The sequence below is a fragment of the Pristiophorus japonicus genome, chromosome 3 (assembly GCF_044704955.1).
Source record: "Pristiophorus japonicus isolate sPriJap1 chromosome 3, sPriJap1.hap1, whole genome shotgun sequence".
In the NCBI taxonomy this organism is placed as follows: domain Eukaryota; kingdom Metazoa; phylum Chordata; class Chondrichthyes; family Pristiophoridae; genus Pristiophorus; species Pristiophorus japonicus.
Genome location: NC_091979.1, coordinates 79,310,456 through 79,334,814, shown reverse-complemented (window position 1 = coordinate 79,334,814; position 24,359 = coordinate 79,310,456). Strand labels below are relative to the sequence as shown.

At 43.9% G+C, this 24,359-nt stretch overlaps 1 protein-coding gene across 3 annotated transcripts in view; it reads right to left on the bottom strand.

The window, feature by feature from the left end:
• The window catches only part of parp14rs1 (poly(ADP-ribose) polymerase family member 14-related sequence 1), an 87,623-nt gene that overhangs the window by 27,432 nt on the left and 35,832 nt on the right, over positions 1 to 24,359 (bottom strand). For all 3 annotated transcript variants that reach the window (XM_070875479.1, XM_070875481.1, XM_070875480.1), the window contains 3 exons: positions 8,058 to 8,136; positions 1,398 to 1,550; positions 202 to 264 (listed from right to left, as the gene is read on the bottom strand). In XM_070875479.1, the coding sequence (XP_070731580.1) occupies positions 202 to 264; positions 1,398 to 1,550; positions 8,058 to 8,136 (295 nt within the window). The remainder of the gene's footprint in view (positions 1 to 201; positions 265 to 1,397; positions 1,551 to 8,057; positions 8,137 to 24,359) is intronic.

Here is a 24,359-nt window from a genome sequence, read left to right as displayed (position 1 = left end):
CCCCATCAACACTTTCTCGATAATCAGATAGTTCCTGTTTCTGCCTTATAGCATTGCTTGATAATCTAGTATAAAATCAATGTTTTAGTTTTAGTACAGAAGTTTGTTAACCAGAAAACAGAGCTTAATTTTTACAGGTACAAATTACATAGTACAGTATAGGTAATAAGGCAGCAAAACAAATTCTTGCAGTAACAATACCTAGTTCTTGGCATTCGTCTACTACAGTTTGACCAGCAGCATCTAAAATCGCCTTGGACACACCTGAAATTAAATGTGTAAATTAAATGATTAATTTATAAGTAGAGCACAGAATAATTCAGTAATTTATAATTGCTAATTTTAATTTATCCATTTCACCAATCATACTTGTTATTGCCAAACAAAATACATATAGATCGGTGCATGTTTATTTCAACCAACTGAAGTGTCTCTAGTAAATTAATTCGGATAGTCGATAGGATGGTGTTGTATCATAAATGCAAGATCCTTTTTCTTTCTATTGTATCAATTTTTAAATCTTTGTAGGACAATATATTGTGATAATGTAATGGTTACAACTGCTTTACTGGTCAAACACTATCTCAGCTGTGTTTTAGTTTGGTGTATAAATATGTGCATAAATATTAGGGGGCTGAAATTGCCCTCAGCGGGAAATTGGAGCGGGCACCTTGAATTAAGCGGAAATTTACCACCCGGCAGGAGTCAGAGGGTAGAGCCGTAAAATTGGGCTCTTTAACTCTGACACCACCTCCCAGCACTGCTTGAGACGGTGGAGGGGCGGGTTTGCGACGGAGCGCAATGGCACTGATGCGTCACAACGGTCCTCCCCTTCACTTAAAGGGGAGGGACACTGCGAGGCCGACGTGAACCCACTAGGCCACCAAGGAAGGATTCAGCCGGGCCAGTGGCCCGGCACCAAGAGGGGGTGTCGGGCTGCCTGTTGGCGGGCCGGTTGAACCAGCGGCCACCACTGTTGGGTCGATTCAGGAGTCGGCCAACAATTAATATAAATGACAGCCGTAGCATTGCACCCTTCTATTTAAGGGCAGCTGCACCACCCAGGCACTGGCAACTTACCGCCCCAAGGGGTCACCGCCGGGTGGTATGGGGTCGGTGCGCAGACAGGATGGAAACATAGGGTGCGCCGAAAACCCATTCCTACCGCCCCCGACTCGGGCAATTACAGATGGGTCAGCCCTGACTCTGGGGGCAGAAAGACCTTACCACCCCATTAGAGGCGGTAACGGGCCCTAAAGAAGGGGCAACCCCCCCTCGCTTTACTGGTCAAACACACTCTCAGCTGTGTTATATTTTGGTGTATAAATATGTACATATTAAAGATTAGAAATTATATTCTGCTTCTCCAATCACTTTTGAACATTGTGCTGAAATACCTGAGTTTAGTGTAAATTTATTATTTGTTGAATTAACAATGGCATCAGTGGTCTCCTTTGTTATGTCTCCTGTTGTTGCTTGTAACAAAATTGGTCCTACTTGTATTTCAGTATGGCTTGCGGTAGGTGAAGAAATCCTTCCAAACAAAGATCCTGCAAAACAAGTTTCAAAAATGTTTTGCAATTATAATTACTTCCAATGCGCTTCTCTTTTACTAAAGATATAACTCAGAACTGTGCAACAACACATGCAGACTCATAGGCTGGATTTAGAGCTTGCTTGCGCCTCAGTTAGTGTCCCGGAGGGGCAGTAAAGGATATTTCTAGGCATCAAGGCGGACGTCCAGCTTTTACATCCCAGCCGGCAAATTCGGCTCGTGGTTTGCGGCAGCGCAAAAGCTTAACGCACCACCCTCTAGTTTCACTGAGATCATGACGTCAATCGTTGTACAATGCTCCGCTAGTTCCCCAGATGCAAAATTCAGCCCTAACGCCTCATTAAACGCCCGCCAGGAAACGTCTGAAAAACCAGGCATTCCCAGGATGCAGCAGACGGTCTTAGCGGTGTATTTAAATGGAGGGATGAGGATCCTACATCGCAGGTCACATTGACTGCAACGGTTGCACACATCATACTGCGTGAAGCTCCGACTTAAAAGCGGCAGTGTTATCTGCCATTACATTGTCCTTACAATGTCAGTGAGAGAATTTAATGGGGGCAGTACTAGTTCGCCAGCATATCGTGCTGCATGCTATCACCAGGCAGCGTCGAACTAGAAGAACGGCTCTTGACCATTTCGGCCCACGGATGAGGAGAGGCCGAAGACGTCTGGGGAGGAGAGCTTATCCCTCACACTCATGCCTCCAGCTCTCCGAGGAGCAGTGTGTGAGAAGGCTGCGCTTTGTAAGGAAGTGCTGACAATAATATGCCATCTCCTACAGGCAGATCGATGCCTGGACTACTCTGGAGGCAGCCTTCAATCCTCCCATCAACAGGCATCTGAATTCATTGTGGCGTGCTGCATGTTGCACAACTTGGCCATCATGAGGGGCCAGGCACTGCGAGTGGGGATTGCAGGCCCATCTCAGGAGGAGAAGGACGACAAAGAGGAGCCTACGAGGCCTCCGTTGGATACCGACACCATCCACGGGGGAGGCAGTGTGGAGATGCTGCCAGACCAAGAGTCGCACGTCGCCAGCTCATAATGGACCAGTTCTCCGAAATGGTGTAACTGAGGGATGGAGCTAATATTGGACACGCTATGTGCCCCATAAAGGCACATCTCCAGTGAACATTGGAATGATACACAAGACACCAATGGTAAAGAATGAATCATACATTTTACTGCAACAAAGTAACAAAAACTCCCCCACCAAAAGAAAACCATACAATATACATCATCATCATAGGCAGTCCCTCGAAATCGAGGAAGACTTGCTTCCACTCCAAAAGTGAGTTCTCAAGTGACTGAACAGTCCAATACGGGAATTACAGTCACAAATGGGACAGACAGACAGTCGTTGGAGGAAAGGGTGGGTGGGGAGTCTGGTTTGCCGCATGCTCTTTCCACTGCCTGCGCTTGTTTTCTGCATGCTCTCGGCGACGAGACTCAAGATGCTTAGCGCCCTCCCGGATGCTTTTCCTCCACTTAGGGCAGTCTTTGGTCAGGGACTCCCAGATGTTGGTGGGGATTTTGCACTTAATCAAGGAGGCTTCAAAGGTGTCCTTGAACTGTTTCCTCTGCCCACCTGGGGCTTGCTTGCCGTGTAGGAGTTCCGAGTAGAGCGCTTGCTTTGGGAGCCTTGTGTCGGGCATGCGAACCATGTGGACCGCCCAAAGGAACTGGTTGAGTGTGGTCAGTGCTTCGATGTCGGCCTGATCGAGAACACTAACGTTGGTGCGGCTGTCCTCCCAGGGGATTTGCAGGATCTTGCGGAGACATCGGTGATGGCATTTCTCCAGTGATTTGAGGTGTTTACTGTATATGGTCCACGTCTCAGCCATACAGGAGGGCGGGTATCACTACAGCCCTGTAGATCATAAGCTTGGTGACAGATTTGAGGGCCTGATCTTCGAACATTCTGTTTCTCAGGCGGCCGAAGGCTGCGCTGGCAGTGTTGAACCTCGTCGTCGATCTCTGCCCTTGCTGATAATAGGCTCCCGAGGTATGGAAAGTGGTCCACGTTTTCCAGGGCCGCGCCGTGGATCTTGATGACTGGGGGGCAGTGCTGTGTGACGGGGTCAAGTTGGCGGAGGACTTTTGTCTTATGGATGGTTAGTGTAAGGCCCATGCTTTCGTACGCCTTGGTGAAGATGTTGACGATGGCTTGGAGTTCAGCCTTTGAATGTGCACAGATGCACGCGTCGTCCATGTACTGTAGCTCGACGACAGAGGATGGGATGATCTTGGATCTGGCCTGGAGGCAACGAAGGTTGAACAGGTTCCTACTGGTTCTATAGCTTAGTTCCACTCCAGCGGGGAGCTTGTTGAGTGTGAGGTGGAGCATTGCAGCGAGGAAGATCGAGAAGAGAAGATGGCGGTTGGGATAGCAGCTCCCTCTGGAGCTCGCCCTGAACAAACCTTCCTCTGACCTTCTGCTGCCATCTTTCACCTCTCTCTCCCTCAACCACCACCCCCCACCCCCGCCCCCCCGCAGTCTAAGCCCCTCTGGTCCTAACTTCAACCTCTCAAAATATTTTGCCTATCCCTAAAACCCATGCTGCAAAGGCCCATTGCGCATCCCCCATCCCGACTTACCTTCCAGGTCAACCTCCCTGCTGCCAAGTTCCTCCAACTGGACCCGCGCCACTGCACGAGTCAGCTGCTCCAATCGACTCCCGGTGATCTCAACAGCGGTGAGCCTCCGACCAGCTTCAACCACAGGTTTGGACCTTACCTTCACTCCTCACTCCGGCGACGTCCGGGCCTCCACCCCTCCGGCGACTTCCGGGCCTCCATCCCACCAACGATACTCTGGCCTCCCCCAAGCCGCTGGCCCCATTCAACAGCGGAGTCTCTGTCGAGCACGTGGTGTGCACAATGGCTGTGGTCACTCTGACCTATTTGACCTTTCCTCATTCCACAATGTGGACTTCTGACCATTCCAATACCTGCCCGCAGCCAGGCCTCAGTTTTCTCACCACTTCACTGATATAAAGAGCAAGTTATTATTTAAATTGAGAAAAATTGCAAATTGCTGCAATACAGTGGTACCTGGGGGCCCTGGTGCATGAAGCACAAAAGGATAGTATGCAGGTACAGCAAGTGATCAGGATGGCCAATGGAATCTTGGCCTTTATTGCAAAGAGGATGGAGTATAAAAGCATGGAAGTCTTGCTACAGTTGTACAGGGCATTGGTGAGGCCACACCTGGAATACTACGTACAGATTTGGTTTCCATATTTACGAAAGGATATTCTTGCTTTGGAGGCAGTTCACCATGTTGATTCCAGAGATGAGGGGGTTGACTTATGAGGAAAGGTTGAGTAGGTTGGGTCTCTACTCATTATAATTCTTATCAAAACATATAAGATTGTGAGGGGGCTTGACAAGGTGGATGCAGAGAGGATGTTTCTACTGATAGGGGAGACTCGAACCAGGGGGTATAATCTTAAAATAAGGGGCTGCCCCTTTCCTTCATCATAGGCAGTCCCTTTCCATCATCATAGGCAGTCCTTCAGAATTGAGGAAGACTTGCTTCCACTCTGGTGGTTGAACAATCCAATACAAGAGCCACAGACCCTGTTACAGGTGGGACACACATTCGGCGAGGGAAGGGGTGGGTGGGGCTGGTTTTCCACGTGCTCCTTCCGCTGCCTGCGCTTGACCTCTTCATGCTCTTTGCGTTGAGACTCGAAGAGCTCAATGTCCTCCCGAATGCACTTTCTCCATCTCGGGCAGTCCTCGGCCAGGGTCTCCCAGGTGTCAGTGACGATGTCGCACTTTGCCAGGGAGGCTTTGATGGTGTCCTTGTAACGTTTCCGCTGCCCATCTTTGGTTCGTTTACCACGAAGGAACTCCGCATAAAGCATTTGCTTAGGGAGTCTCGTATCTGGCATGCGAACTATGTGGCCTGCCCAACGAAGCTGATCGAGTGTGGTCAGTGCTTCAATACTGGGGATGTTAGCCTGGACGAGGACACTGATGTTGGTGCGCTTGTCCTCCTCCCAAGGGATTTGCAGGATCTTGTGGAGACATCGTTGGTGATATATCTCCAGCGACTTGAGGTGCCTTCTGTACATCATCCATGCCTCAGATCCATGCAGGAGAGCGGGTATTACTACAGCCCTGTAGACCATGAGCTTGATGGTAGATTTGAGGGCCTGGTCTTCAAACACCCTTTTCCTCAGACGACCGAAGGCTGCACTGGCGCACTGGAGGCGATGTTGAATCTTCGCATCAATGTCTGCTTTTGTTGATAAGAGGCTCCCGAGATATAGGAAATGGTCCACGTTGTCGAGGGCCGTGCTGTGAATCTTGATGATTGGAGGGCAGTGCTGTGCGGCGGGGACTCGCTGGTGGAGGACCTTTGTCTTACGGATGTTAAGCGTAAGGCCAATGCTTTCATATGACTCAGTGAATACATTGACTATATCTGAACTGAACTATATTGAAAACTAAGATGAGGAGGAATTTCTTCTCTGAGGGTTGTAAATCTATGGAATTTGCTGCCTCAGAGAGCTGCGGAAGCTGGGTCATTGAATAAATTTAAGACAGAGATAGACAATTTTTTTTTAATCGATAAGGGGTTATGGGAAGCAGGCAGGGAAGTGGACCCGAGTCCATGATCGGATCAGCCATGATCGTCTTAAATAGCGGAGCAGGCTCAAGGGGCTATATGGCCTGCTCCTGCTCCTATATCTTATGTTCTTATGTAAAAACAAAACTGACTCATACATCAACTTGTACATTTCTGTTTCTTGAAGGACTGCAGAAATATCATTGGAACAGAACTGCAATGGGGGGGAATGATGCGGAGCCAGGATACTGGAATGTCTGAAATTAAGGGCGGAAGAGTAACAGATGGGACTTCATAGTGGCAGAAGTAGCACGTGGATGAATAGCAGAAATACGTCAAGCAGAACCTATAAACTGGGAAAATGGGCTTGGGAGCCAGAGGCATCCCAGGTCAACATTGAGGACAAAAACGGAAGTGTAGGGCCTCGGCTACATTTTGGCTACTGGGACATGTACTCTGGTTGCTTGCTTATGCTGCACCAGTCTCACAGTTCAATTACACTCTCTGCATATGCATTGTGATGAAGGCTGCACGTAATGTCTTGCAGGAATTGTACAATGATTGTTTTGCTCAGGACATTAAGCCTCAGCTGGATGAGATAGGCTGGGCTGTGAAATATTGGAGGTGGTTTGTCAGGCTATGCTTTTGGGGGTGGGGAATAAAAACTGTTGGGAGTGATAGGAAGATGGATGGATAAGTACATGAGCAAGTTTAAGATTTTTTTCTGAATTTTCTTATATATTTATCTTATTGTTTATTAGATTTATAATGTAATATTGAAGAACTGCGTTGGCGGTCATAATCTGGACAATCCTTTGTTGGTGTAATGCGATTCTGGAGATTTTTTTTTGGTGGCATATGATTAAAAGAAATTAGGGAGAAAGCTGAATGTGGGAAGAAAGTTTGTGTGTGATATTACTAGCAAGTAGAAAAAGTTGATAATAATCAAACAGAAAAGTGAAAACACAAGCACTTAAAGACTTGACCAATGGTGAAGAAAACAAATCATCAACAGCTCGACATAAAAAAAGAAAAACTTGCATTTATATAGCACCATTCAGGACCACTGATGTCTCAAAGCACTTTACAGCCAATGAAGTACTTTTGAAGTGTAACCACTGTTGTAATGAGGGAAATGACAGATTTACTGCACATGATAGACATTGGGTCGGAAACCCTGGCAGAAAACCAGAGAAACCCTCAGAAAACAGCACCAACAGCTTAACATTTACCTGGGGGTCTTGCTGGTCTCCCACCAAAGTTGCAGTGGAACACTCACAGAATACCAGGTCTAACAAATTTTACTATACAAATATAATTCAATGCTTAATAATAGTTGATGACACAAGAATTCAAGTGTAGATTTTTCAAAATTCCAATGTGCAGCTCGATCATTAGACCAGAGGGAGCAGGAGCAAAACATACTAAAACAGTCTGATCCAACATTTATTAATAATATATATGAAATCATTGAAGTTGTGATCTTAACATGCTGAATCGATGTTCAAATAAAGTATCGGTAAAAATGAATTGAGCTTTAAAGTCCAACAACATGGAAAGAAGCATGAAAATGTACTCATGATTCTTGAAATAAAAAGATTTAATGGAATATTTATTTAACCCTTCTTTAGAAAGTGTCAAAAGAAGGATGCAATAGAATACTTTTTAAACTTTACTTAGATTGTGTCTGAATCCAACAAATTCTGGAGGATGGAGGGGGAACTAGCACTATGGTAACAAATGTATTTATCATCATCAGTGACTGCACTCCAAAAGTACTTAATTGGCTGAAAAGCACTTTGAGACATCCGGTAGTGGTGAAAGGTGCTATATAAATGCAAGTCTTTCTTTTTCTTTCAGTTTGTGTGCCTACTGGAATAAACTGATTCTACTCAGCATTTGAAACAAATAACCACCTACCTGAGGGTCTCTGCTGTGCAGCAGGAAGTGCCCCTTTCGGCTGACGGTTAAACGTTCTTTGGAATTCACTAGTCATTGCCTAAGCAACAAAATATTGTTAATACTCTGAGCAATGGAGCCAATTTTTTAAAATATAATTTTTAGAAAGTAATCTGTCTTTCATTGCTGGCATGTTTCAGTATTTTTCAGAAATAAAATTATAAATGTTGGAAAAATGAAAAGTAATGAGTGATAAAACAAATATTCTAATTAAAGCAGTACAATCGAATTTAACCATCACAATGTAAGATAATGATAAACAAAAGCAAAATACTGTGGATGATGGAAATCTGAAATAAAAACAGAAAATGGAAAGCACTCAACAGGTCAGACAGCAACTGTAGAGACAGAAACAGAGTTAATGTTTCAGGTTGATGACCTGTCTTCCTCCTTTTTTTTTTAAAAAGAGTTCCTCAGATAAAAAGCAGGAAACTATAGACCAGTTACCCGAACATCTGTCAGTGGAAAATGCTGGAGTCCATTATTAAGGAAGCAGTAGCGGGACATTTTGAAAAGCATAATTCAATCAAGCAGAGTCAGCATGGTTTTATGAAAGAGAAATCATGTTTGACAAATTTACTGGAGTTCTTTGAGGATGTAACGAGCAGGGTGGATAAGGGGGAACCAGTAAATGTGGTGTATTTGGATTTCCAGAAGGCATTCGATAAGATGCCACATAAGAGGTTACTGCACAAGATAAAAGTTCACAAGGTTGGGGGTAATATATTAGCATGGATAGATGATTGTTTTCTGTTAGTTAGCCAGAGAGGTGGGATAAATGGGTCATTTTCCAGTTGGCAAACAGTGACTAGTGGGGTGCCGCAGGGATCGGTGCTGTGTCCTCAACTATTTACAATCTATATTAATGACATGGATGAAGGGACTGTGTAATGTAGCCAAGTTTGCTGATGATACAAAGATGGGTGGGAAAGCAAATTGTGAGGAGGACACAAAAAATCTGCAAAGGGATATAGACAGGCTAAGTGAGTGGACAAAAATTTGGCAGATGGAGTATAATGTGGTAAAATGTGAGGTTATCCACTTTGGCAGAAATAATAGAAAAGCAAATTATAATTTAAATGGAGAAAAATTGCAAAATGTTGCAGTAGAGAGAGACCTGGGGGTCCTTGTGCATGAAACACAAAAGGTCAGTATGCAGGTACAGCAAGTAATCAGGAAGGCAAATGGAATGTTGGCTTTTATTGCAAGGGGATAGAGTATAAAAGCAAAGAAACATAGAAAATAGGTGCAGGAGTAGGCCATTCGGCCCTTCGAGCCTGCACCACCATTCAATATGATCATGGTTGATCATGCAACTTCAGTACCCCATTCCTGCTTTCTCTGCTTACCCCTTGATCCCTTTAGCCGTAAGGGCAACATCGAACTGCCTTTTGAATATATCTAACGAACTAGCCTCAACAACTTTCTGTGGTAGAGAATTCCACATGTTCACAATTCTCTGAGTGAAGAAGTTTCTCCTCATCTCGGTCCTAAATGGCTTACCCCTTATCCTTAGACTGTGACCCCGGGTTCTGGACTTCCCCAACATCGGGAACATTCTTCCTGCATCTGTCCAGTCTCGTCAGAATTGTATACGTTTCTATGAGATCCTCTCTCATTCTTCTAAGTTCCAGTGAGTATAAGCCTAGCTGATCCAGTCTTTCCTCATATGTCAATCCTGCCATCCTGGGAATCAGTCTGGTGAACCTTCTCTGCACTCCCTCAATCGCAAGCATGTCCTTCCTCAGATTAGGAGACCAAAACTGCACACAATACTCAAGGTGTGGTCTCACCAAGGCCCTGTACAACTGCAGTAAGACCTCCCTGCTACTATACACAAATCCCCTCGCTATGAAGGCCAGCATGCCATTTGCTTTCTTTATTGCCTGCTGAACATGTATGCCCACTTTCAATGACTGATGTACCATGACACCAAGGTCTCGTTGCACCTCCCCTTTTGCTAATCTATCACCATTCAGATAATAATCTGCCTTCCTGTTTTTGCCACCAAAGTGGATAACCTCACATTTATCCACATTATACTGCATCTGCCATGCATGTGCCCATTCACCTAACCTGTCCAAGTCACCCTGCAGCCTCTTAGTATCCTCCTCACAGCGGCACCCAGCTTAGTGTCATCTGCAAACTTGGAGATATTACATTCAATTCCTTTGTCCAAATCATTAATGTATATTGTAAATAGCTGGGGTCCAAGCACTGAACCTTGTGGTACCCCACTAGTAACTGCCTGCCATTCTAAAAAGGACCCGTTTATTCATACTCTTTGCTTCCTGTCTGCCAACCAGTTCTCTATCCACGTCAATACATTACCCCCAATACCACGTGCTTTAATTTTGCACACTAATCTCTTGTGTGGGACCTTGCCAATAGCCTTTTGAAAGTCCAAATACACCACATCCACTGGTTCTCACTTGTCCACACTATTAGTTACATCCTCAAAAAATTCTAGAAGATTTGTCCTGCTACAACTTACAGGGTAATGGTGAGGCCACAACTGGAGTACTGCGTACAGTTTTGGTCTCCGTATTTAAGGAAGGACATACTTGCATTGGAGGCAGTTCAGAGAAAGTTTACTAAGTTGATTCCGGAGTTGAGGGGGTTGACTTATGAGGATAGGTTGAGTAGGTTGGGCCTATACACATTGGAGTTCAGAAGAATGAGAGGTGATTTTATTGAAACATATAACATAATGAGGGAGCTCGACAAGATGTATGCAGAGAGAATATTTCCACATAGAAGAAACTAAAACTAGAGGACATAGTCTTAGAATAAGGGGCTGCCCATTTAAAACTGAGATGAGGAGAAATTTCTTCTCTCAGAGGGTTGTAAATATATGGAATTCTCTGCCCGAGAGAGCTGTGGAGGCTGGGTCATTGAATATATTTAAGTATTTAAGTTGGAGATAGACAGATTTTTGAGAGATAAAGGTTATGGGGAGCGGACAGAGAAGTGAAGCTGAGTCCATGATCAGATCAGCCATGATCTTATTGAATGGCGGAGCAGGCTCGAGGGGCCAACTGGCCTACTCCTATTTCTTATGTTCTTATGTTCTCTTAATGATAACTTTGATTTTACTATAAACCAAAATCTTACAAAAATTTCTCAAATACTGCTACATGATCGAGAACCAGCATTTTTTTTTAAAGTAAGGCAAGAAACCACAGAAATAAATATGATTCATCAAGTACTTTATCAGATCTTCAGAATGTCCCACAGGATTTTTCCATCCAATTAATTAATTTTAAAAGTGAAGTTGTTATTGTTAAGTGAGTAAACAAGCAGGAGAGAAGACTACATGAATTAAGAACTGATTACATGATGCCACGTTTTGGTTTTAAAATCTGTAGTAAGGGAAAACTAAGAGAAGTAAGGAACGCCACAGTTTTGAGGTCTGGAGACCGTGATGAGCCTTGAAGTTACAGGGACGAGGAAAACATGCAGGAAAGTATACTTCAAGGTCGGTAGAAATAAGAGGGGAGATTCGAAGAAGCACTAACCACAGCAGCATTCATAAATTTAAACAAGCAGTGGTTCAGCTGTAGCTCAGCTGGTAGCACCCTTGCCTCTGAATCAGAAGATTGTGGGTTCAAGTCCCACTCGAGAGACTTGAGCACAAAAATCTAGGCTGACATTCCAGTGCAGTACCTGTACTGAGGAGTGCTGCACTGTCAGAGGTGCCATTTTTCTGATGAGACGTTAAACTGAGGCCCCGTCTGCTCTTTCAGGTGGACGTTAAAGATTCCATGGCACTATTTCAAAAAGGAGCTGGGGAATTATGCCCACTGTCCTAGCCAATATCAATCAACATCACAAAAAAAAACAATTATGTCGTCATTATCACATTGCTGTTTGTGGAGGCTTGTTGTGCGGAATCCTACATTACAACATACTTCAAAAGTATTTCATTGCCTGTAAAGCGCTTTAGAACATCGGGTGATAGTGAAAGGCGCTATATAAATGTAACATTTTCTTTTTTCTTTAAGAATAAGGTATATACAGCAGCAGGAAATTATGTTGCAGTGATTAGAGAAATAGTGCTCAACACAAAAGATAAAGAAAATAGAAATGCTAGCCTTTAATATAGTGCCATATCACAATAAAGCACCTCATCACATTGACAAAACCTTTCAGTGCTTTACTTAATACATTTATTTTGGAGGACAGTGATTGTTGTTATATAGCAAAAATCACCAGCTATTGTGCACCAACATTATCTCATAAATATCTGCCTTTGTTTCAATGATATTGTTTGAAGGAGTATTGTTCCCAACCACGATCTTGAATGCACTACCTGAAAGAATACTACCTGAAGCAGATTCAGTAGTAACTTTCAAAAGGGAACTGGATGTATACATGTAAAGGAGAAATTTGCAGGGCTATGGGGAAAGAGCAGGAGAGTAGGACTAATTGGATAGCTATTTCAAAGAGCCGGCACTGACACAATGGGCCAAATGGCCTCCTTCTATGACTCCTTGGAGTTCATCAACTTGTGCATTAGATCTTCAACATCCACCAGAATAGGAAGTTGTCACCTGAAGGATAACACATCCAATAATACATCATTCCCTCAGTAATGCACTGGAGTGCTAGTCAAGATTACATGCTGAAGTCTTGATGTGGGACTTGAACCCACAAACTTCTTCTGGCATAGAAGACAAAGTGCTACCAACTACCCAAGCTGAGATACAAGATAGAAGTAAATTCAATATATAAGGGATATTCAGCAAAGACAAAAAAAACTGGAGAGAGGAAAGGGTAGCTGTATATATTCAGGATAAAATGGAAATCTAGGAAGCTAATCTGATACTGACACACAATTGAATTTGCATCAAGCAGGCATACTTTACATTGGGGGCAAGCGAGACAGAGCTGGGGAAAGGGGGATGTCTGATGGGAGATATAATTTTCCTAGTTCCGCATTTTATGATGATGTCCACATAGAGGGAAGCAAGAAGCACCAGCTCCTCACCACTGGAAGAATTTGAAAATGTAAAAAAATGGCAGAGACATGGCAGAATCAAGTCCCGCCCCAAATTCTGGTCCGACTGCCCCGCTTGGGACCCAGGAATTTTGGGATCTTAGTTTCCAACATAGATATATAAGACAATTAAAATAAAAAGAAAATTTACAAATAAACAATAAAAAAGGGGAAGAACTCAAGAGGAATATTCTGGAACAGCTTAAAAGAGATGGCAGAGATCTAAAAAATAGCTCAAGAGATGAGATAGTAAAACATGCTAACAAAAATGCAAGCATTCTTCCAATATCATTGCAGTAAAAGATTAGCTCGAGAACAAGTTAGAATTCTACTAGATAAATGGCATAGAAACTTAAGATAAGAGTTAAAATATTAATATTTCTGAAAATAATCAAAGAAATACACAAATTTGCTGTCCAATTTTTGTGCAATACTCAAGATTCTAGACGATTTTGAAGTAAATATGGCAGTGGTACTTAATAAGTTATTGGTTTATGGGTAACAAATCCCATGAGTTGGCTGGCATACATCCTAGAGCCCTAAAGGAGACTGGGAAGGAAATTTGAGGGGTACTACCCATTATCCTGAAGAAATCATTGGGTATTGGCAGAATTCTGCAGGAATGAAAGCAATTAAACTTTGAGCCTTTATTCAAAAGGGGAGGGGGCAAATCTGACTCTGGTAAATACAAACTACCCAAACCTAACAACAATAATAGGTACAATTTTAAAGAGTAGTGTTCAGGAGTAGCTGTCTAACAATAACTTAAGAAACGGCCAGCATAGATTCAGAAGAGGAAGATCCTATCTTACAAATCTCCTTGACTCCTATGAGGATGTGACAGATAAGATAGATACTGAAGTCACTAAAATACACATTATTTGGGCTTCCAGATGTTCAAAATCCCACATGAAGACTTCCAATTAAACTAAAAACTACAAGAATCCAGGGTACAACATGAAACTGCATAACAGATTGGTTAAAAAAATAGGGAACACAGAGTACTTGTCAGAAAGGTATTGTCAGACTGGTGGGAGGTGTTGCATCAAGTCCCATAGGATCGGTGCTTGCATTATTGTCATTTGCAATAAATGGCAATAACTGACTATGAATGATGGACATCATAAAAAGTTATCGTATTTCCTGAAATAACATTCGAGTCAAAGGACGAGGCAAAAGGTTTATAGAATATTTAGATCAGTTATGCAATTCATCATTCAAATAGCAAGTCAAATATAATACTGAAAAAATATGAAGTATACCACATTGGTCAAAAATGTGCATTATAAGCATACAATGAATAGAACTGAATTCTATGGGAGTCTCAGGAAGGAACTGGATTGATGGTACATTCATGACTTTCAATGCCTAGATCACACTCAGGTGTATTATATTCAATTTTGGTCACAGCATTTGAAAGTTAGTAGAGACAAAACCATCAGTGGCATTCAAAGGCACCCTGGATGCTATAATGTAAGAGTTAGGCATAATAGATGTGTCAAATGACCTTTTTCATTGACTTTTCTTATATTCTAGAAGTAAGACCGGGACTGCCCATCAGACAAGGTTTTATTTTGCATTCTGTCCAGGAGAGCAATTAAAGTTTTGGAAGTGTCTCCCCAGATATGGAACAGTACCCAAGGTTTAGGTCAGGTCTCAAGCTTTGTAGAGAATTGTTGAGGGGAAAAGATGTAATTGGCATCAAAGAAGAAATAGAATGAGATGAGAAGAGCTAGCATGACCAAGAATGTAAACAGATGAAGGAAGATTAGCCTTGGATCCATCAAAGGTAATAGATATTTGCTGTTAGTTAGACACGAAAGAAACAGCAATTTGGAAGAAACAAGATTTTCATTGTTTGGAATGAATGAAGATCAAAGCCGAGTCCAAGAGGAATGATAAAATGACAGCATGCAATCTGAAAGAAGCCAATAAATGAGTGGAGTCATCATCAATAGAGTTCTGAACGATGAATGGAGAGGGTCACTGATGTAGAAACAGAATAAAGCTGCAGAAAGAAAAAAAAGAGTGCCGGGGAGCTCCTTACAAAGCAGCCAGTTTATTTGGCAGAAATCTAGCTTTTGCAGAGTGCATTGTATCAAAGACTTTGAAGATGCCCAAAATAATGGTAAATGAATCAACAACACTGCAGAGTGTAGGGCATTTTGGGGGGAGAGGGTGAACAGCCAGAGGCCGTGGACCCTATCGGGACCAATAACATAGGTAGAAAGCGGGAAGAGGTCCTGCAGGCAGAGTTTAGGGAGCTAGGAGAGAGATTAAAAAGCAGGACCTCAAAAAGGTACTAATCTCCAGATTACTCTTGATGCCACGAGCTAGTGAGTACAGAAATAGGAGGATAGAGCAGATGAATGCGTGGCTGGAGAGATGGTGCAGGGGGGAGGGCTTTGGTTTCCTGAGGCATTGGGACTGCTTCTGGGGGAAGTGGGACCTGTACAAGCTGGACGGGTCTCATCTCAACAGAGCCGGGACCAATATTCTCGCCGGGGGGGGGGCGGTTGCTAGTGCAGTTGAGGGGGGTTTAAATTAGCTTGGCAGGTTGATGGTAACCAGAGAATAGATTCAGTAGGGAGGGGAGTAAAGCTGGAATTAGAAAGCAAAAATGAAAAAAATGAATTTGAAGGACAGAGGAAACAAGCAAGAAAAAAAGATTTAAAAATGTCAAAGCTCTTTGTCTAAATGCACGTACCATTCGTAACAAAATAGATGATTGACGGCACAAATAGATACAAATGGGTATGATCTGATAGCCATTACAGAGACATGGTTGCAAGGTAACCAGGACTGGGAACTAAATATTCTGGGGTATTTGGCAATTCGGAAGGACAGATAGAAAGGAAAAGGAGGTGGTGTAGCTCGGTTGATAAAGGATGGAATCAATGCAATACTGAGAAACGATATTGGCTCAAATGATCAGGATGTTGAAACAGTTTGGGTGGAGATAAGGAATAATAAGGGGAATAAAATGACTGGTGGGTGTAGTCTATAGGCCCCCTAACAGTAGCAACTCAGTTGGTTGGAGATAAACCAAGAAATAATGGGGGCTTGTAAAAAGGGAACAGCAATAATCATGGGTGATTTTAACCTCCATATTGATTGGACAAATTAAATTGGCCAGGGGAGCCTTGAGGAGGAGTTCATAGAGTGCAGAAGGGATGGGTTCCTTGAACAATAGGTAACGGAGCCAACCAGGGGCAGGCTATCTTAGATTGGTCCGGTGTAATGAGACAGGATTAATAAACAATCTCCTAGTAAAGGATCCCCTTGGAATGAGTGATCATAGCATGGTTGAATTTCAAATTCAGATGGAGGGTGAGAAAGTTGGATCTCTAACCAGTGTACTAAGCTTAAATAAAGGAGACTATGAAGGTATGAGGGCAGAATTGGATGAAGTGGACTGGGAAAATCGATTAAAGTGTAGGACGGTTGATGAACAGTGGTGTACACTTAAGGAGATATTTCATAACTCTCAAGAAAAATATATTCCAGTGAGGAGGAAAGAGTGCAAAAGAAAAGATAGTCATCCGTGGCTAACTAAAGAAATAAAGGATAGTATTCAATTAAAAACAAGAGCATACAAAGTGGCCAAAACTAGTGGGAGGACAGAAGATTGGGAAGCTTTTAAAAGCCAGCAAAGGAGGACTAAAAAAATGATTACGGTAAGGTAGACTATGAAAGTAAACTAGCACAAAATATAAAAACAGATAAAGAGTTTCTACACGTAAATGAGAGAGGAAAAGAGTGGCTAAAGTAAATGTTGGTCCCTTAGAGGACAAAACCAGGGAATTAGTAATGAGGAACATGGAGATGGCAAAACCTCCGAACAAATATTTTGTATCAGTCTTTACGGTAGAGGACACTAAAAATATCCTAACAGTGGATAGTCAAGGGGCTATAGGGTTGAGGAACTTAACAAAATCACAATCACTAAGGAGGTGGTACTCAGTAAGATAATGGGACTAAAGACAGATAAATCCCCTGGACCTAATGGCTTGCATCCTAGGGTCTTGAGAAGTAGCAGCAGGGATAGTGGATGCATTGGTTGTAATTTATCAAAATTCCCTGGATTCTGGGAGGTCCCAGCAGATTGGAAAACTGGAAATGTAACACCCTTACTTAAAAAAGGAGGCAGACTAAAAGCAGGAAACTATAGACCAGTTAGCCTAACATCTGTGGTTGGGAAAATGTTGGAGTCCATTATTAAAGAAGCAGTAGCAGGTCATTTGGAAAAGCAAAATTCGGTCAGGCAGAACCAGTATGGATTTATGAAGAGGAAGTCATGTTTGACAAATCTGCTGGAATTCTTTGAGAATGTAACGAACAGGGTGAATAAAGGGGAACCAGTGGATATGGTGTATTTGGACTTCCAGAAGGCATTTGACAAGGTGCCACATAAAGGGATACTGCACAAGATAAAAGTTCACAGGGTTGGGGGTAATATATTAGCATGGTTAGAGGATTGGCTAACTAACAGAGAACAGAGAGTCGGGATAAATGTTTCATTCTCGGGTTGGCAATCAGTAACTAGTGGGGTGCTGGAGGGATCAGTGCTGGGACCCCAACTATTTACTGTTGTGTATCTGTAAAGCATGCACTCCCATGTTCCGCCACCAGGGAGTGCATCCCCTGAAGTCCCAAGGGATCTCAGCATCCCTTGGGAACACTGTATATAAGCCGGCCCCCTAAGGCCTGTTCCTTACTCTGGAATGTCTTAATAAAGACTGAGGTCACTGTTACTTTAACCTCTCTGTATGCAGTCTCATCTGTGTTAGGAACACAATAACTGGTGATGAGTATACGAATCCAACGCAAAGATGCAGCATACTGTGGGCATCCTGGAGAAGCACTCGGAGGGTGAGGACTGGGAAGCCTATGTCGAACAGCTAGACCAGTACTTTGTAGCCAACGAGCTAGACGGAGAAGGAAGCGCTGCAAAAAGGAGAGCGGTCCTCCTCACAGTCTGCGGGGCACCGACCTACAGCCTCATGAAGAATCTTCTGGCTCCGCTGAAACCCACAGATAAGTCGTATGTGGAGCTTTGTACACTGGTTCGGGAGCATCTTAACCCGAGGGAGAGCGTGCTGATGGCGAGATATCGGTTCTACACGTGCCAGTGACCTGAAGGTCAGGAAGTGGCGAGCTACGTCGCCGAGCTAAGGCGACTTGCAGGATAATGAGAGTTTGATGGCAACCTGGAGCAAATGCTCAGAAACTTTTTTGTACTAGGCATTGGCCACGAGACCATCCTGCGAAAACTTTTGACTGTAGAGACACCGACCCTTAGGCAAGGCCATTGCGATAGCACAGGCGTTTATGTCCACCAGTGATAACACCAAACAAATCTCTCAGCACACAAGTGCTAGCAATGTTCATAAATTAACTGGAACTGTGTTTGCGAGCAGAAATGTACAGGGCAGAAACCACGAGTCTGCAACTGCCAGCAGGTCTCAGGTAACCCAGGTGAGACAGAGTCCGCAACAAAGGATGAATGCAAGGCAATTAACACCTTGTTGGCGTTGTGGAGGCTTCCATTCCGCCTATTCATGCCGCTTCAAAGAGTATGTTTGCAAGAGCTGTGGAACAATGGGGCACCTCCAACGAGCTTGCAGATGAACTGCAAGCTCTGCAAAACCTGCTAACCACCACATGGCACAGGACGATTGGTCCATGGTGGATCAAAACAATTTCGAGCCTGAGAGAGAGGAGGCAGATGCTGACGTACATGAGGTGCAAACATTTTCGACGAAACATCCATCTATAATGCTAAATGTAAAATTGAATGGCTTATCCGTAGCCATGGAACTGGACACTGGTGCTAGCCAATCCACCATGAGTAACAAGATGTTTCAGAGACTGTGGTGCAACAAGACACTCAGACCAGCCCTGAGCCCCATCCACACGAAACTGAGAACGTACACCAAAGAGCTTATCACTGTCCTGGGCAGCGCCATGGTCAGGGTCACCTACAAGGGCACAGTGCACGAACTGCCTTGAGGCTAATGGGACTCAAGGTAGACAAGTCCCCTGGTCCTGATAAAATGCATCCCAGGGTATTAAAAGAAATTGCGGAAATTATAGCAGATGCAATCGTTACAATCTACCAAAATTCTCTGCACTCTGGGGAGGTACCAGCGGATTGGAAAGCAGCTAATGTAACGCCTCTGTTTAAAAAAGGAGTCAGACAAAAGGCAGGTAACTATAGGCCAGTTAGTTTAACATCTGTAGTGGGGAAAATGCTTGAAACTATTAAGGAAGAAATAGCAGGACATCGAGATAGGAATAGTGCAATCAAGCAGACGCAGCATGGATTCATGAAGGGGAAATCATGTTTAACTAATTTACTGGAATTCTTTGAGGATATAACGAGCATGGTGGATAGAGGTGTACCGATGGATGTGGTGTATTTAGATTTTCAAAAGGCATTCGATAAGGTGCCACACAAAAGATTACTGCAGAAGATAAAGGTACGCGGGGTCAGTGAAAATGTATTAGCATGGATAGAGAATTGGCTGGCTAACAGAAAGCAGAGAGTCGGGATAAATGGGTTCTTTTCGGGTTGGAAATCGGTGGTTAGTGGTGTGCCACAGGGATCGGTGCTGGGACCACAACTGTTTACAATATACATAGATGACCTGGAAGAGGGGACATAGAAACATAGAAAATAGGTGCAGGAGTAGGCCATTCAGCCCTTCTAGCCTGCACCGCCATTCAATGAGTTCATGGCTGAACATGCAACTTCAGTACCCCCTTCCTGCTTTCTCGCCATACCCCTTGATCCCCCGAGTAGTAAGGTCTTCATCTAACTCCCTTTTGAATATATTTAGTGAATTGGCCTTAACTACTTTCTGTGGTAGAGAATTCCACAGGTTCACCACTCTCTAGGTGAAGAAGTTTCTCCTCATCTCGGTCCTAAATGGCTTACCCCTTATTCTTAGACTGTGACCCCTGGTTCTGGACTTCCCCAACATTGGGAACATTCTTCCTGCATCTAACCTGTCTAAACCCATCAGAATTTTAAACGTTTCTATGAGGTCCCCTCTCATTCTTCTGAACTCCAGTGAATACAAGCCCAGTTGATCCAATCTTTCTTGATAGGTCAGTCCCACCATCCCGGGAATCAGTCTGGTGAATCTTTGCTGCATTCCCTCAAAAGCAAGAATGTCCTTCCTCAAGTTAGGAGACCAAAACTGTACACAATACTCCAGGTGTGGCCTCACCAAGGCCCTGTACAACTGTAGCAACACCTCCCTGCCCCTGTACTCAAATCCCCTCGCTATGAAGGCCAACATGCCATTTGCTTTCTTAACCGCCTGCTGTACCTGCATGCCAACCTTCAATGACTGATGTACCATGACACCCAGGTCTCGTTGCACCTCCCCTTTTCCTAATCTGTCACCATTCAGATAATTGTCTATCTCTCTATTTTTACCACCAAAGTGGATAACCTCACATTTATCCACATTATACTTCATCTACCATGCATTTGCCCACTCACCTAACCTATCCAAGACACTCTGCAGCCTCATAGCATCCTCCTCGCAGCTCACACTGCCACCCAACTTAGTGTCATCCGCATATTTGGAGATACTACATTTAATCTCCTCGTCTAAATCATTAATGTACAATGTAAACAGCTGGGGCCCCAGCACAGAACCTTGCGGTACCACACTAGTCACTGCCTGCCATTCTGAAAAGTACCCATTTACTCCTACTCTTTGCTTCCTGTCTGACAACCAGTTCTCAATCCACGTCAGCACACTACCCCCAATCCCATGTGCTTTAACTTTGCACATTAATCTCTTGTGTGGGACCTTGTCGAAAGCCTTCTGAAAGTCCAAATATACCACATCAACTGGTTCTCCCTTGTCCACTTTACTGGAAACATCCTCAAAAAATTCCAGAAGGTTTGTCAAGCATGATTTCCCTTTCACAAATCCATGCTGACTTGGACCTATCATGTCACCATTTTCCAAATTCACTGCTATGACATCCTCAATAATTGATTCCATCATTTTACCCACTATTGAGGTCAGGCTGACCGGTCTATAATTCCCTGTTTTCTCTCTCCCTCCTTTTTTAAAAAGTGGGGTTACATTGGCTACCCTCCACTCCATAGGAACTGATCCAGAGTCAATGGAATGTTGGAAAATGACTGTCAATGCATCCGCTATTTCCAAGGCCATCTCCTTAAGTACTCTGGGATGCAGTCCATCAGGCCCTGGGGATTTATCGGCCTTCAATCCCATCAATTTCCCCAACACAATTTCCCGACTAATAAAGATTTCCCTCAGTTCCTCCTCCTTACTCGACCCTCTGACCCCTTTTATATCCGGAAGGTTGTTTGTGTCCTCCTTAGTGAATACCGAACCAAAGTACTTGTTCAATTGGTCTGCCATTTCTTTGTTCCCCGTTATGACTTCCCCTGATTCTGACTGCAGGGGACCTATGTTTGTCTTTACTAACCTTTTTCTCTTTACATACCTATAGAAACTTTTGCAATCCGCCTTAATGTTCCCTGCAAGCTTCTTCTCGTACTCCATTTTCCCTGCCCTAATCAAACCCTTTGTCCTCCTCTGCTGAGTTCTAAATTTCTCCCAGTCCCCGGGTTCGCTGCTATTTCTGGCCAATTTGTATGCCACTTCCTTGGCTTTAATACTATCCCTGATTTCCCTTGATAGCCACGGTTGAGCCACCTTCCCTTTTTTATTTTTACGCCAGACAGGAATGTACAATTGTTGTAGTTCATCCATGCGGTCTCTAAATGTCTGCCATTGCCCATCCACAGTCAACCCCTTAAGTATCATTCACCAATCTATCCTAGCCAATTCATGCCTCATACCTTCAAAGTTACCCTTCTTTAAGTTCTGGACCATGGTCTCTGAATTAACTGTTTCATTCTCCATCCCATTGCAGAATTCCACCATATTATGGTCACTCTTCCCCAAGTAGCCTCGCACAATGAGATTACTAATTAATCCTCACTCATTACACAACATCCAGTCTAAGATGACCTCCCCCCTAGTTGGTTCCTCGACATATTGGTCTCGAAAACCATCCCTTATGCACTCCAGGAAATCCTCCTCCACCGTATTGCTTCCAGTTTAGGTCGCCCAATCTATGTGCATATTAAAGTCACCCATTATAACTGCTGCACCCCTAATTTCCTGTTTGATACCCTCTCCAACATCACTACTACTGTTTGGAGGTCTGTACACAACTCCCACTAACATTTTTTTCCCTTTGGTGTTCTGCAGCTCTACCCATATAGATTCCACATCATCCAAGCTAATGTCTTTCCTAACTATTGCATTAATCTCCTCTTTAACCAGCAATGCTACCCCACCTCCTTTTCCTTTTATTCTATCCTTCCTGAATGTTTATTACCCCTGGATGTTGAGTTCCCAGCCCTGATCATCCTGATGCCACGTCTCTGTAATCCCAATCACATCATATTTGTTAACTATTTGCACAGTTAATTCATCCACCTTATTGCGGATACTCCTTGCATTAAGACACAAAGCCTTCAGGCTTGTTTTTTTAACACCCTTTGTCCTTTTAGAATTTTGCTGTACAATGGCCCTTTTTGTTCTTTGCCTTGGGTTTCTCTGCCCTCCACTTTTCCTCATCTCCTTTCTGTCTTTTGCTTTTGCCTCCTTTTTGTCTCCCTCTGTCTCCCTGCATTGGTTCCCATCCCCCTGCCATATTAGTTTAACTCCTCCCCAACAGCACTAGCAAACACTCCCCCTAGGACATTGGTTCCGGTCCTGCCCAGGTGCAGACCGTCCGGTTTGTACTGGTCCCACCTCCCCCAGAACCGGTTCCAATGCCCCAGGAATTTGAATCCCTTCCTGCTGCACCACTGCTCAAGCCACGTATTCATCTGCGCTATCCTGCGATTCCTACTCTGACTAGCACGTGGCACTGGTAGCAATCCCGAGATTACTACTTTTGAGGTCCTACTTTTTAATTTAGCTCCTAGCTCCTAAAATTCGTTTCATAGGACCTCATCCCTTTTTTTTAACTATGTCGTTGGTACCAATGTGCACCACGACAACTGGCTGTTCTCCCTCCCTTTTCAGAATGTCCTGCACCCGCTCCGAGACATCCTTGACCCTTGCACCAGGGAGGCAACATACCATCCTGGAGTCTCGGTTGCGGCCGCAGAAACGCCTATCTATTCCCCTCACCATTGAATCCCCTATCACTATCGCTCTCCCACAGAGTGTAGTGTAACAAAATTTGCAGATGACACAAAGATTAGTGGGAAAGCGGGTTGTGTAGAGGACACAGAGAGGCTGCAAAGAGATTTAGATAGGTTAAGTGAATGGGCTACGGTTTGGCAGATGGAATACAATGTCGGAAAGTGTGAGGTCATCCATCTTGGGGAAAAAAAACAGTAAAAGGGAATATTATTTGAATGGGGAGAAATTACAACATGCTGCGGTGCAGAGGGACCTGGGGTCCTTGTGCATGAATCCCAAAAAGTTAGTTTGCAGGTGTAACAGGTAATCAGGAAGGCGAATGGAATGTTGGCCTTCATTGCGAGAGGGATGGAGTACAAAAGCAGAGAGGTCCTTCTGCAACTGTATAGAGTATTGGTGAGGCCACACCTGGAGTACTGCGTGCAGTTCTGGTCACCTTACTTAAGGAAGGATTTACTAGCTTTGGAGGGGGTACAGAGATGATTCACTAGGCTGATTCCGGAGATGATGATAGATTGAGTAGAGTGGGTCTTTACTCGTTGGAGTTCAGAAGGATGAGGGGTGATCTTATAGAAACATTTAAAATAATGAAAGGGATAGACAAGATAGAGGCAGAGAGTTTGTTTCCACTGATCGGGGAGACTAGAACTAGGGGGCTTAGCCTCAAAATACGGGGGAGCCAATTTAAAACCGAGTTGAAAAGGAACTTCTTCTCCCAGAGGGTTATTAATCTGTGGCATTCTCTGCCCAAGGAAGCAGTTGAGGCTAGCTCATTGAATGTATTCAAATCACAGATAGATAGATTTTTAACCAATAAGGGAATTAAGGGTTATGGGGAGCGGGCGGGTAAGTGGAGCTGTGTCCACGGCCAGATCAGCCATGATCTTGTTGAATGGCGGAGCAGGCTCGAGGGGCTAGATGGCCTACTCCTGTTCCTAATTCTTATGTTCTTATTATGTTCTGCCACTCTGGATTGTCCCGGGCGATGGCCCCACACTGCTTGGAAGGAGCTGGCTGGGCAAAATTCGCTGGAACTGGGATGAC